This window comes from Erpetoichthys calabaricus, chromosome 18 (assembly GCF_900747795.2).
Source record: "Erpetoichthys calabaricus chromosome 18, fErpCal1.3, whole genome shotgun sequence".
In the NCBI taxonomy this organism is placed as follows: Eukaryota; Metazoa; Chordata; class Cladistia; order Polypteriformes; family Polypteridae; genus Erpetoichthys; species Erpetoichthys calabaricus.
This window is the reverse complement of record NC_041411.2, coordinates 75,402,701-75,417,716: the sequence shown is the minus strand read 5'-3', so window position 1 is coordinate 75,417,716 and position 15,016 is coordinate 75,402,701. Positions and strand designations below refer to the sequence as shown.

Below are 15,016 nucleotides of genomic sequence, written 5' to 3'. Positions count from 1 at the left end.
CTAACTTTAGAGAATAAACATTTTTTTTATTTTTTGCTTTTTACTCTACGAATATAAAAACCGTTTTCTTTCTTCTTGTGTGGACTATTTGCTTCGAATTTTCACTAAATCTTTTAAAACGAATTTTGGACGGAGAGATTTCTATCGGTACGCGTTTTTCCAGCTCTTGATCTTGCCTGACACACCCGCAGCTACAGCGCGATTTCAATGGAAGCTGTTGTTGATTCGTGACAAAAAAAAATATATCGTGTATACGTGAAGCTCAGGAAAAATTAAATCAAGAGATCATTAATTATAGGCGGCGACAACATTTTCTCAATTTGCCAAAAACTTGAAAGATGCGACATACTAACATTTTCCATAGTTGGTGAGCAGATCTCAAAGCTCCCGATGAGCACAATCACAATCCAGCACCATTTACAACAGGTACATGAACGTGCACTTTAATAATAAGAATAACGGTTACGATTCCCTCACGAGTATTCGTATAATGTGATGGTGCAGCCATCTTCTACAGCAGTGTTCCCCAGACTCGGTCCTGGGGACCCCCTGTGGCTAAAGGGTTTTGTTCCAACCAGCTTCTGTTTTTAAATTGGACTCCTGGGCTAATTAAGAGAACTGTAATCTCCCAAATTCTGTGTTTTGGGAACAAAATAGAAATCAGAAAAAATTTGAAAAAAATATAAAAAATGTACCAAGCAATTACTGTATAGGGGAAGAATTTTTTTTAACAATAATTTGATCTTGATTGTTCGAATTGTTTAATTAACCCATTATTTACTAATTAGGTCTGACGCTAAAGTAGTTGCAGCCTTTGATTATCCCGTGTTGTTTGCCTGGGTGGATCTGCTCTGTTCGTTTTTCCATCCATCCATGTTCCAACCCGCTGAATCCAAACACAGGGTCACGGGGGTCTGCTGGAGCCAATCCCAGCCAACACAGGGCACAAGGCAGGAACCAATCCCATGCAGGGTGCCAACCCACCGCAGGACACACACCAAGCACACACTAGGGCCAATTTTTTAGAATCGCCAGTCCACCTAACTTGCATGTCTTTGGACTGTGGGAGGAAACCGGAGCGCCCAGAGAAAACCCACGCAGACACGGGGAGAACATGCAAACTCCACGCAGGGAGGACCTGGGAAGCGAACCCAGGTCCCCAGGTCTCCCAACTGCGAGGCAGCAGCGCTACCCACTACGCCACCGTGCCGCCCACAGCGAAGAACTGCACAGTGAAAGGGTAAAATATAATGAAATCAATAAAAGAGAGTTAAGCATTTAAATCTATAGCAAAAGCAGAAATATTTCTAAATGTCTTAAAAATGCAAAAATCATGCTATGATTTTCTGAATGTAGAATAAGAGAAAAAAAAACCCAGCTAATTAAATGAGATCAGCGTTCTCAGGTGTTGTCACCGATTATAAATCTGGAACAAAAACCTTACGCCACAGGGGGTCCCCAGGACCGGGTTTGAGACCCCCCCCCGGCTCTACAGCCTTTTTGTTTCTTTAAAATTGCCTGCAAACACAAAGAGATTTTCTGGGAAGCCCTGAATTGTCTGCTTGTGAGGGTCCCGAATAAACAAGCGAGCCATTATGGCAAGGCAAGTGCAGCAGTTCAGTCCCACCACTGGCAATCGCATCAGAAGGGAATCATCTGAAGTTACAAAATACTCATCGACGAGCAGTGGGACTAAGCGCCGGCCTCGGTCTTGCCACACGGACGTGTCTCCACCCCGAACACTGAATGACGCGGCTGGTGCTTTTTGTGCAAATCAATTTACAAACCGTAGTGCAGCTTCAAAGTCTGCACAGTTAAGTGATTTGAAGAGGGTGCCGGAGAAAACGTCAGGGGCAACCATTGGCCAGGAGTCAATAAATTTGATTTTACAAAAGTTATTGTCACAACAGCCATCATTCTGATTTAGCTCACTCAACAGAGAATTTCAGATTTTATTTATGACGTTGTGGAATTTCCAGAAGGTGCAGGGCATTACAGTATTGTCATGTTTCAGACAGGATATGGTCCCTGGCTTTTTATTTTCTATGTCTTTATTTTAATCTTCACATGTTTATTGCATTTATATTTTTTTGTTATTGGCTTGTCCTACATACGTGTACCGTCTACAATATTTTGTGGGTGGAGCCCCAAGAGGCAGGGCCATGCTGATGTCACCACTGAAGGACCGCCCACAGCCTTACAGTGTGCAGCAGGAAGTGAATCCTGCAGTGGATCGTTCGTGTGTAGAGTGCGCTACTATTGTGATTAGTAGGTTTCTGGCTTCTTGGTTTGTTTAGCTGTGTTTCTGGAGTGCAGAGTGAGATTGTTTGGTTGTAGCTGCCTCTTTTCATTGATACACTACTGGTCAAAAGTTTTAGAACACTTCAGTTTTTCTTAAAACCTAAAAATGGTGAAAAGGTAAGCACTAAACTGCCAGAGGTTTAAGGATCCCCTCTCAGCCTGCATAATAATTGACTCTCCTTTCAGCAAAAAAAGATAACAGTGGTATGTCTTTCATTTCCTAGGAATATCCGAGTATTGCGGCGTTTTCCGCACAAAGATTTTTAGTGAAGCAGTATTTAGTTGTATGAAATTAAATCAAATGTGAAAAACTGGCTGTGCACAAATGTGGGTCCCCTTGTCATTGTGCGGATTTGAATGCCCGTCACTGCTCAATGCTGATTACTTGGTGTGATGAGCTCATTAAGCCTTGAACTTCATAGTCAGGTGTGTCCATCATGAGATATAAAGGTATTTAAGGAGGTAAAATTACAAGTTGTGCTTCCTTCCCTTTGACTCTCCTCTGAAGAGTGACAGCATGGGATCGTCAAAGCAACTCTCCAAAGATCTGAAAACAAAGATTGTGGAGTCTCCTGGTTTAGGGGAAGGCTACAAAAAGCTCTCTCAGAGGTTTAAAAACTGTCAGTTTCAACTGTAAGGAATGGAATCAGGAAATGGAAGGCCACAGGCACAGTTGCTGTTAAACCCAGCAGGTCTGGCAGGCCAAGAAAAATACAGGAGCGGCATATGAGCAGGATTGTGAGAATGGTGACAGACAACCACAGATCACCTCCAAAGACCTGCAAGAATATCTGGCTGCCGATGGTGTATCTGTACATCGTTCTACAATTCAGCACAGTTTGCACGAAGACCATCTGTATGGCAGGGTGATGAGAAAGAAGCCCTTTCTGCACTCACGCCACAAACAGTCGCTTGTTGTATGCCAATGCTCATTTAGACAAGCCAGATTCATTTTGGCACAAAGTGCTTTGGACTGATGAGACAAAAATTGAGTTATTTGGTCAGAACAAAAAGTGCTTTGCATGGTGGAAGAAGAACACTGCATTCCAAGAAAAACACCTGCTACCTACTGTCACATTTGGTGGAGGTTCCATCATGCTGTGGGGCTGTGTGGCTAGTTCAGGGACTGGGGCCCTTAAAGTCGAGGGTCGGATAAATTCAACCCAATAGCAACAAATTCTTCAGGATAAATGTTCAAGCATCAGTCACAAAGGGGTTAGATATTCCAACAAGACAAGACAATGACCCAAAACACAGTTGGAAATCTACAAAAGGCATTCATGTGTAGGGAGAAGTACAATGTTCTGGAATGGCCGTCACAGTCCCCTGACTTGACTATCATAGAAAATCTATGGGATGATTTGAAGCAGGATGTCCATGCTTGCAAGCCATCAAATTGGACTGAACTGGAGAGATTTTGTATGAAGAATGGTCAACAATACCTCCATCCAGAATCCAGACACTCAAAGGCTATAGGAGGACAGTGTCTACAGGCGGTTAGATTTACAAAAGGAGGCTCAACTAAGTATTGATGTCATAACTCTGTTGGGAAGCCCAAATTTATGCACCTGTCTAATTTTGTGATGATGCATATTGCATATTTTCTGTTAATCCAATAAACTTAATGTCACTGCTGAAATACTACTGTTTCCATAAGGCATGTCAGATATTCAAAGGAAGTTGCTACTTTGAAAGCTCAGCCAATGAGAAACAAAAATCCAAAGAATTAAGAGGGGTTCTCAGACTTTTTCATATGACTAAGTACTGAAATGTTGTAAAATAGTTTGGGTAACTTGGTTCCCAGGGCACAAAGCTTACAGACTCTCACGTTCAAATTTAAAAACATTTGCTTTGTTCTGTTCTGGGGCTTTAGGTTTGGACCCTGCAGCAAGTAAGCTACACTTTTTGTGGCATACCCAACCCGAGAAATATGGACAGTTATAAAGGATTATACGGAGGAAAGGAGGCTTAGTTTTGAAATTCTTCCACCAGTGTGGTTTATTTTAACTCATCCAACCACCACAGGAGCCGATCTCTCCAGCACCCTGCTACTCACCCTCATGGCTTGTACAAGTGCTAACCAACCACAGAGTTGTCTCCACAAGTTTCACTTTCAGAACATACCCTACTGCATTTCAAACAAACTCGGCTGCCAAGTCGTCAAACTCTTTCCCAAACACATAAAAAGAGCCTCGATCATCCTCCTCCTCCAAAGACTCGCCAAGGAATTCCTCATCCTCCACACCCTCAGGTTGTGCAAGAAATTCCCAATTCAGTTGGACTTCCTCCTCAGGGTAGAAACCATCGGTGTCAAAGTCATAATGCTGGTGGAGGTCATTAAAAACGAACGTGAAGAACTGCATGTCAACGTCCATGTCTCTGTCGACGTGCACGAAACCCTGGTGCCCCAGATCATCATACTCTTGTCTCTTGGCTTCGTTGGAAAGAACTTCATAAGCTGAAAAGAAGTGGAAAGTGTCAGATACACTTGAGATGGTCTACAGATTGGAGATAAAACACTAGAAAAGTTCATGAAGTTGGGAAACACTGGAATATATACATAAAAAATTCTGTAAAAAGAACTTTGTCCCCAGGGTAAATTTTGGCTCTCTTATTTAGGCCCAAGCTCTAATGTTTCCATTTTTGCTGCCTTCCCTAGGCAGTCCAAATACACAAATTATGAGATTTTGGACTCCAACGATTGTGAAAACCCTAATCATTCCTTGCATTAAGTAATATTTACAAAGTTTAATTTTGATCATGTTCTCGCTCAATGCAATATTATATTATGTATAGTAGAGTGTCGGCTGTTGCCACACAGTAATCTTTCCCAGAATCATCTGGGAGTACGCACCATGAGACATCCTTCAGGGTACCAGCATAAAGACCAGCACTTTCTATACTGGAGTTTCCAACAGTAGGATTTGCACTCCCCCATGTTGGTGTGCATGGAGTTATTTCGATTTTGGTCTATCCCTGGTTACAAAACTAATGTTTTTCTGGTTAAGGCTTTCATTTTGTTGCTTAGTGTTTCAAATTTGACGACTGGTCAGGCGTCTTTTCTGGTCTTGACTCTTGCCAGTTTTCCCCAAACACATCTCTCCTCCTGATCCTCAGAACACTCTAGACAAGAACAGGCCATTCAGCCCAACAAAGCTCGCCAGTCCTACTCCCACTGGACTAATCCATATTACTAACCGAGAATGCTAAACCGGATGGATGCAGGGACATCCGGCCATGGGCTGTAGCCGCAAAAAGACGTACTGCGCAGGCGCACCAAGAAATGAGGCGCCGCGAGAGGCGGACAAGACCACAGAAAAAAGGAGTCAAATGCAGGCGACGCACACAGCGCCGCACGAGCAAAACACCCCCCCCCCCCCCCCCCCCCACACACACACACAAGCAAGCAACGGACGGGACACACACAAAGAGGACGATTCAACAAGCCCCTGGCACACAAAAAAAAGAAAAAAAAAGAGCACGCAAACCCCCCCCCCCCCATACACACACACACAAGCAACAGACGGGACACACACAGAGGAGGATTTAATCCCATTGCACACGAAACGGGACGCACACAAAGAGGAGGATTCAACAAGCCACAAGCACACAAAAAAAAAAAAGAAGCCGCGAGCACCACACAAAGCCCATTGGACACGAAACGGGACAGACTACGGACATAGCACACGAAACGTACACAAAAACGACGATTCAGACCCACGACCACAGTAACATAAATAACAAATGACACACAAAGCCCCATTTCTAAATGAACCGTCCGTATTAAACATACGTCATCTCAACACGTTCACAATATGCAGCATAGGTAGATCTCATTACAATGAGGCACTATTAACCATTCAACCGCAGAAAAGGCTCCATATTAACAGTGAGTGCGATCCTCCTTATTACTTATCCATATTTCTCACGCTCAAGAACAAACAAGTCATGAATTCACGATCACACGTACAAAACGATACCGCTCGGATAACGGGACCAAACACAATTCACACTATGCAGCATAGGTGGATCTCATTACAATAAGGCAGTATTAACCGTTCAACTGCAGAAAAGGCTCCATATTAACAGTGAGTGCAATACTCCTTATTACTTATCCATATTTCTAAAAGAAAAAATGTCTCGGCTCCAAAAATGCAAAGCTCAACTAGAGCTTCTAACTAACGATGTACCTAAAAGTAAAAACTTTATGAACTGCATTAGATCCTACAATGGTTCATTTGCTTTTGCATCTACCGGAGTAAATATCAGGCCACCAAAAGGCAATGGCCCATACTGCTTTCCCATATGTGCACAAATACTGCATCGCATTGGAACAGTGCACCCTGAAACAAATCAACAACGCAAATATGCACAAATCTACATCCTAGATCCACATGACGCAATCTATCAAAGTGCTGCATCGCAACAGGCACGGATTCAAAACGAAACACTTCCCGTCTCAGACATACGTTAACGGCAAGGAAGGCTACAATGGGCTTCTCACACAGCACAGGCAAATCGATTACAGCTCCAAAACAACACGTCCCAAATACTACACATGCAACAACGCGCCTCTCAAACGGCGCAAGCAAAACATACACCAGGAAAATTCATTCGGATTAATGAATGTCATTTGCAATCATTGTCATTCAGTTCACTTCCCTGAAGAAACAACTGGCAATACAAGTAATACATTTACACATTGTTGTCAAAAGGGTCAAATTAGACTGCCTCCTTTACATTCATATCCTGAATATCTACTGAAGCTTCTAACTAACGATGTACCTGAAAGTGAAATCTTTATCAACTGCATAAGATCCTACAAATCGGTATCCACTATGAACATTAACGGTGGCACTGCACGGGACATCCGTCTTGCAAAAATGTTAATTATTGATGAATGTACAATGGCATCCAGTCACTTACTCAACACCATTCATAAACTTCTACAAACGTTTATGAATAATAATGTTCGCTTTGGAGGAAAGGTACTTTTATTGGGAGGAGATTTTAGACAGTGCTTAGCTATTCTTCCACATGCCATGCGCTCAGCTATTGTTCACTGCACCTTAAAATACGCAGACAATTGGCATTGCTTTCAAAAGATACAGGTAGTAAAAAAGATACGATGTCCAGAACCAGATCATAACAATTGCTTATTACAACTGGGAGATGGTACACTCACCAATACAGATGGACTTCACTCACATATTATTACAATTCATAAAGCCTTTATCTGCGACGACTTAGTTACAGACAGATTTGGAACAGCAATCTCATTAGACCAAATGCCCCTTTTAACACAACGCACTATATTATGTCCAAAAAATATTAATGTGGAAAACATAAATACCCAAGTCATTCCATTACTTCCTGGAGAGACACAACTCTTTCTAAGCTCTGACAAACTTGACTCTGATCACAACAATAACCATCTTCATTGACATTACAAGTTCTGACCTGGAATTACCTTTTACACTTAAACGGCGTGTACAAAGAAATTTTCCAATAAACCTTTACACTGTGCCACACACTTTATTGTTTGCTTTCTATTTGCATCATTTACACCGTCACACTATTCTATATCTCATTCATACATCACGCTCTTTGTCATTCCCAACACCAGGGGTTGGCGAGCGAAGCGAGCAGGGGGCGGAGCCCCCTAGTTCCCTTTATAATTTTAAACACTTCAGTCAGGTCTCCTCTTAATCTTCTTTTGCTTAAACTGTAAAGGCTCCGCTCTTTTAATCTTTCCTCATAACTCATCCCTTGTAGCCCTGAATCAGCCTCATCGCTCTTCTCTTGACCTTCCCTAGTGCTGTTAGGTCCTTTTTGTAGCCTGGAGACCAAAACTGCACCCAGTACTGCAGATGAGGCCTCACCAGTGTGTTATAAAACCTGAGCAGAACCTCCTGGGACTTGTACTCCACATGTCAAGGCGCTATATAACCTGACATTCGGTTAGTTCAGAAGCCATTAAGAAGGCTGTCAGGAAGTTGAGAGAGTCCACTGTGACCATTTATATTCTTCTAATAAGGTGGACTCTCGATTTTCCGACCGCCCATTGTGTATTCAAACCTCACATTTTTACTTCCCACGTACAACTCTTTACATTTACCGACATTAAATTTCAGCAGCCACAAATCTGCCCAAGCCTGTATGCTATCCAAGTCCTTCAGTAATGATACAACGGATTCCAAATTATCTGCTAACCCTCCTATCGTGGCATCATCTGCAAACTTAACCAGCTTGTTACTTATATTCCTATCTAAATCATGTATGTATATTAAAAATAGCAGCGGCCTCAGCACTGCCCCCTGCTGGTCACCACTCTTAACTTCACCCAATTCTGATGACATTCCTCATCATCACCCTCTGCTTCCTGTGTCAGAGACAATTCTGCACCCATCTAAAATCACCCTGAACTGCCACTTTTTAAATTTGATGCCCACCCTCTCATGTGGCACCTTATCAAATGCTTTCTGAAAGTCCAGATCAAGAATATCTGCTTCATTTTGATTGTATCTTTTTGTTGCCTCCTCATAGAATTCCAGCAGATTAGTAAAACACGACCTCCATCTTCTGAACCCATGCTGTCTGTTCACAATAACTCCTGTCCTTGCGAGGAGTTGCTCAATCTAATCCTTAATAATTCCTTCCATTAATCTTTTATGGTCTTCTCTCAAGTCAGTGCACAAAAATAAAAAAATTACCTTCTGCATAGGAATAAATAATTGAGACATGCATGTGAAAATAGCCTTCTCCTCCTCCCAAGGTGTCACCCGACTGCCACACACTACACTACAGCCACCCTGGTGCATAGATGTTTAAGCTGTATCATTTACATTCCTTTACTGACAAGCAGTTCCCACACAGTAGTAAGGAGTCCAGGGTTTGCATCTCAGGTCATCTATGCATGGAATCTGCTCGTGTCTGGGTGGGTTTCATCCCACTGTCCAAAGACAAGCCTGTTAGGTAAACTGATGACACCAAACTGGTCCTTGTGTGGGTTCACCCTGACCATGGTCCCTGCCTTGTGCCCTCTGCTAACTGGGTTAGGCTCCACCCCATAATCCTGATCTGAATTAAGTTACAAGTTCTTGGCACCATGGTGGGCATCAGCAGAGACCAACTTACCTTCTGCAATTTCCCTAAACTTTCTTTCTGCACCGGGACTTCTGTTCTTATCTGGATGGTACTTCATTGCAAGTCTGTGGAAGGCTTTTTTGATTTGCTGGCCAGTGGCAGATGGGGACATGCCGAGAATATCATAGTAGTCCTTCACGGCTAACATTGGATCAAGAAGTAGCAGCAGCCACAAGAGGGCTAGCTGAGGAATGAGAAGTGGGTCCTTCATGGCCTAAGGAAGAGGAAGGAAAATGAGAAAAGAGGCAGATGTGTCCCCATAATCCACAGTTCATATATTAAGACAGGCAGCTTTAAACAGACTTTAATGGAAGGATACACTACCAAACATAGCACAGGATGCAGAAATGCAGGACTGAGTTTGAGGGGTTTGGAACACCGTGTGGGCAACTGGCATATCATCCAGGGTTGACACTCAGCACGTATCTATTGTGAACAAGATGGGTACCAACCCTATTGAGTCAAGCAACTGAAGTAGGCAAAAATGAATGGCAGGATGGATGGTGCAGGATGCATTCCAGGCCTGCATTTCTATCCTAAAGAGGTCTTGTCTTAGGTGGAGGTGAAAAACAGAAGAAAATGTGATCAACTCAAGCACAGTTCCATCAGAGGAATGGAAGGGCACAGTAGTAGTGCTGCTACCTGGCAGTAAAGAGACCAGGGTTCCGTTCACAGGTTCACCCTGCATGGAGCTTGCATGTTCTCCCCATGTCCAACTGGGTTTTCTCATCCCCCCCCCCCCCCCCCCCAAATCCCCCCAAACTAAAGACAGGCAGGTAAGGTGGATGTACAACACTAAATCTGCCCATATGTGTGCTTATTTGCCCTGGAATGGGCCATCACCCTGTCCAAGGATTGTTCCTTACTTGCACCCTGTGCTTCCTGGAATAAGCTCCAGCCCCCCCAAAAAACCCTTCTTAGGATCAAGGGGATTTAGAAAAGGGTATGGTAATTTTTATCTGAACACAATCAGTTCAAAGGCAAGCATGGCGGACACCAAAAATACCTGCTAGTCAACAACTGTGGAGTGTTACACACCTGTGGACATTTGGGAGTCCATCAGTTTTCTAAACTCATTTATCCAGGAGGAGGATCACATGGAGGAACAATCCGATAGTCCATCAGTCCATCGATAGGAGGATCACACACACAGAGCACAAGGTTAGCGACACTAATTCACCTGACCTGCATGGTTTAGGACTATGGGAGGAAAACAGAAGCAGAACGAAACCCACCTGAACACAAGGAGCACCCTGGTCTCTATGTAGCAAGGCAGCAGTGCACCCCCAATTAGTAAATGATGCCACAACCAGAAAATTTAAGGAGATAAAGCGAAATATCTTTAACTTTAAATAACTTTCGTGTTACAGGAGGTCTCAAAGTTCTTATTTAAAATGTTTTTATTACTGCACAGCCACTGCAAAGGCGAGCGAAAGAACAGTACATCGCCTTGGCCTAAAGGGTCATGGAGGACACAATTACGTCGATCTGGCGTTATCCGGGACCTCATCCCGGTGTTCTGTCGAACGATACAAACTATCAAAATGCGCTTCTGCTCATGCGTAATATCATTCTAAAACAATTCAATAAAGTTTTGTAAATGAATTAATAAAAGTTAAACAGACCCTACTAAAATCATTTATTGTTTAAACCCTGTCCAGTGTATCCAACGTCTCACTGCAATGCTTTTCCCCATTATAATCTCCGTTTATCTTTTGTTCAGCATTGTTGTGATTGTAAGCTGAACGCGATTGGTAGGTGCTACCCCAGAAAATGTTGGCGGAGGAGGAGTAATACCATAAAAATGTTACGTTCACTTCGGTTTCACTTTTAAACATAAATTTGTAGGTGTATCTTATTTCGACAAGGCAGCACAAATCGACAGAACACCCGCTTTAGCGCTCCAAAGTCTGTCGCCCTGGAACACCTTTTTGCATAACCGACTCGAGACGGCTTGTTGCACCGACCTACCCGATTTGCTTCTACGCGTGAAGGAACACATCAATCTTATACTCGAAAGATCTCGCAGACATTTCTTCAAAAGCTTCGGGATTATAACAACCTACGGGAAAAGGTTACGTACAGTACGTGCAAGCCACTTACTGAGGGACATCAATCAAGTTGATCTCTCTTCTTCATGTATTTAAATTCAGAACTAACCGGATGGTTAAATAAAAGGCGAGGGGCGGCGATTTGGCATTTAGTGATTAAAGCGAGGAATTGGGCGCGCTCGATCATGGGTTTAATTAACGAGTTTAGGTTGCGTGTTTAATCTTGGATCTGAAACAACTGTTACTACACGCCTGGTTTGGCAGAATCGCTCATTCTTTCCAACCGATTTCTCTATTAATAATGTCCGATTTGTGATTTAACGCACCATTTCACCGTTTGTGAATCTGAAAGAGCACCTGACCGATTAAACTCTAATTTTCTATTACGTTATCTCTTGAATGTTTTTTTTGTTTAAATATTGTTGGCCCATTATTGGGTGTAGCCGTGCATTATAAGCAGGTTTATTTTTCGGTTTTCTGTTGTTGGGAACAGCCAACTTTCTGTTCAATCAGTTTCCTGATCAGTGGCATTTACTGCTCAGATCTCCCGTCTTTCTGTATGTCATGGATGACAATTCCCGATGCCTGAGATCCACAGAGGCTACATGTGGGTGCAACCAACTTCTTAATGTAATGTCCATCTCATTGTTAATTGGACCGGTCTGTGTCATCTGTGGTCGAAATGAATAAAATTCCGAACGAGGAGACTTTTTTATTAAAAGATCGACGAATGACGAAATGGCACGTCAGGCCGGTGGGGTTTCGAGTTCTTTTAAGTCATCACCTTCTTTGGCATATGAAGCCAATAGAACCTTAAGCCTTCCTGGTTCCTATCAACCTTTTTTGTCCGAGTAGTTCTTCAGAGTGATGCTATAGAGGAGCCTTTTTTTTTACCTTTCCAAAAGACTCAGCCCCCTGAAGGTTCCGGAAAGACCCATTTATTGTTTTCGATCTGTAACAGGCTGCATGGAGTAAATAACCCTGAGTGCAATCTTAAGAATGTGCGCTCGTAAGTGAACCGTTAATTGACGGGCAGATGAGCTGTCACTCATTTAACTGTCAAAATAGTCAGCAACACAGACTGGTGCAAGGTTTGTCCCAGTAAAATTAACGAACTCAACAATTATAATTTTATCATTTTAGTATTATGACAAAACAAACTGACTCAAAGGAAGTAGCTCAGTGATGTAACTTTTAACTTATACCTATACATAACACATTTCATTTACCCGTATGAGATTAACAACGTCGCTTATATAATGAAAAAAGTTAACAACTATTTTAATCATCTGATGTAAAACAGTCAGTAAGTTATTATCCAACCCGCTATATCCTAACACAGGGTCAATGTTTAGAAAAACACAATTCATGTTGTCAAGTGGAGAATAAAGCGTTGTTTTCCTAATACAGCGTGTGCTACAGTTTCGCCAGTGTATTAAAAATAACTGTACATAAATCAGCTTCCATAACCACAAAAAACATTCAGGCCCGCTGAAAAACTATTAATAAATTTTAGTTTCTCGCTGTGCATGAACATGGGGATTACTGTATAAGGAAGAACGCGCAGTTTGCTGCAAGGGGGCGTTCTCTTATGCAAATATACGAACTTTATGCAAATAAAGAGTTTAGGGCAATGAAACCATGACCGTGCATATTGATACAATTAATTGATATTGACAGCTAAAACATTGCTTAAATGTACATCTACATGTATATCTATTGTAATAGTTTCTTTTTACTGTGAAAATACACAGTTGGTGTAATGTATTTTAACTGGATTTTGTTTAACACTCTAAAAAAATGGTTCGTTAATGGCATTTTATGGTTCTTTACTGGGTTGCATGGTTCCTCATAGAGTTAATGCTTGCCAAAGCACCATTTCATTCTGAGAAGAGTTTTTTTGCATATGAAGTTGGTTCTTCATGCTTTGAGAAAACTTTGTAATATGTAGGAAAGAAAATCTTTAATATATGGTAGGCTACCTATATAGTAGGGCACTAACAGATGGAGAAAACCTGGACCAGGGGTGTAGCACAGAACTCTGTGCCCTATACATAAGCCGTCTCTGTGGGCCCCTTCCTCTCAATCCATGTCTATCACATGTCCTTTTCATTCTAGGCTTTGATTGCCCAAAGAACCAACTTCATATGTAAAGAACTCCTACCAGAATGAAATGGTGCTTAATAAAGCAAAAGGTCTTCAAGGAACCATACAACCCAGTAGAGAACCATAAAGTGCCATTAAAGAACCAGCATTCCAGACAAGAGTCATATACAGTATTTCCATCTTTCCAGAAAAAAATGTAATCAATAAAAATATCACGTTCACAATAACAGAATTATTCAAAATATCAAAACTATTTATATCAGTCCAGTGTGATGGATGGCCAGGGCCATTACCTGGCTCGGATGCCAGCTGGGTGGAAAGACCGAGGGAGAGAGCACTTTGGGGCATTATCTTCCCCGGGATGCTATAGGGCAGACCCTCTGGGTTGCTACAGCACCATGGATCCCTGCAGGGCATGCTGGGAGTTAGAGTTTGGAGCAGCCTTGTTGGGTTCCGTGGGTGCCGCCAGGGGGTTCTGCAGGTATAGCTGAACCCATTGTGGCACCGCTTCTACCCCACCCGGAAGTGCTGCCGGAAGAAGGTCAGGGAACACCTGGAGCACCTCTGGGTGGACTATAAAAGGAGTCGCCTCACTCCAGTTGAGGAGCCAGAGTCGGGAAGAGGTGGACAAAGCTTGCTGGAGGGAGAGTGGAGACGGAGACAGAGATGGTAATGGAAAGAGGCCAGAAGAAAATAAGGGTCTGCGTTATTAAGTGCTTGTATTATGTTATGGGGGGCAAAAGTAAAACGCTTCCCAACTTAAATAAAGACGTACTGACTGGGAATCTGAGTCTGTCTGTGTCGGAGTTGGGGAGCTGTATGGCCCCAGGTGGTGCACACCACCAGTAATATGTCTTATTCTTATTACTATGAAACCACACCAATTATCCACAGTATATTGAGGTCTATTGCTGGCATAACTTCTAATGCACGGGGGTCTCTTAATTGTCTCTATCTTTTGCTTCATATTAATTCATGTGTTTTTCAGACTTTGACAGTTGTTTATTTATGAGTTTATTTTAATATTTGTAGCTGAATGTGTGTTTGCCTTCTAGGCAACTTCACACTGCAGAACCAATCTCCGCCACGTTTTACATAGTGGGAGCCACTTATGGTAAGCTGAATTAAAATTCAGAGATATCTCGCAATGCACCCTAAGACATCCAGAAACGCAGTTCAAATTCTAAGATATCTAAAACTGCAATACTCCGTATACTTGTCATAAATTCTAAAAGAAGTGAACTCCAGACTGCAAAGTTGCCAGATTCAGTTCATCATCTGACTCAAAGTCATTTGGGCTCCAGAAATTTGTAAGGCTGCATTTCGCAACAGAGGACAGCAAAATGAAAACTACAGCCAAAAGTAATTGAAATCTGCCATCTGTTAGAGTATTCACTGAAGGGAAACATTTT

General features: G+C 42.4%; 1 protein-coding gene across 4 annotated transcripts; it reads right to left on the bottom strand.

The window, feature by feature from the left end:
• Window positions 1–4,281: 4,281 nt before the first annotated feature.
• zgc:152986 (uncharacterized protein LOC101884054 homolog) lies at window positions 4,282–11,628 on the bottom strand. Of its 4 annotated transcripts, none has more exons than XM_028825146.2 (3): window positions 11,551–11,628; window positions 9,439–9,661; window positions 4,282–4,759 (listed from the first exon to the last, which is right to left on the bottom strand). In XM_028825146.2, exons 2-3 carry the CDS (start codon window positions 9,656–9,658, stop codon window positions 4,437–4,439), a joined length of 543 nt encoding a protein of 180 aa, XP_028680979.1. In that variant the 5' UTR covers window positions 9,659–9,661; window positions 11,551–11,628; the 3' UTR covers window positions 4,282–4,436. The 4 variants fall into 4 exon arrangements, with proteins under 4 accessions (XP_028680979.1, XP_028680978.1, XP_028680980.1 ...); XM_028825145.2 differs by having other exon boundaries at window positions 11,531–11,582; XM_028825147.2 differs by lacking the exon at window positions 11,551–11,628 and adding an exon at window positions 11,419–11,522.
• Between the last annotated feature and the right edge of the window lie 3,388 nt (window positions 11,629–15,016).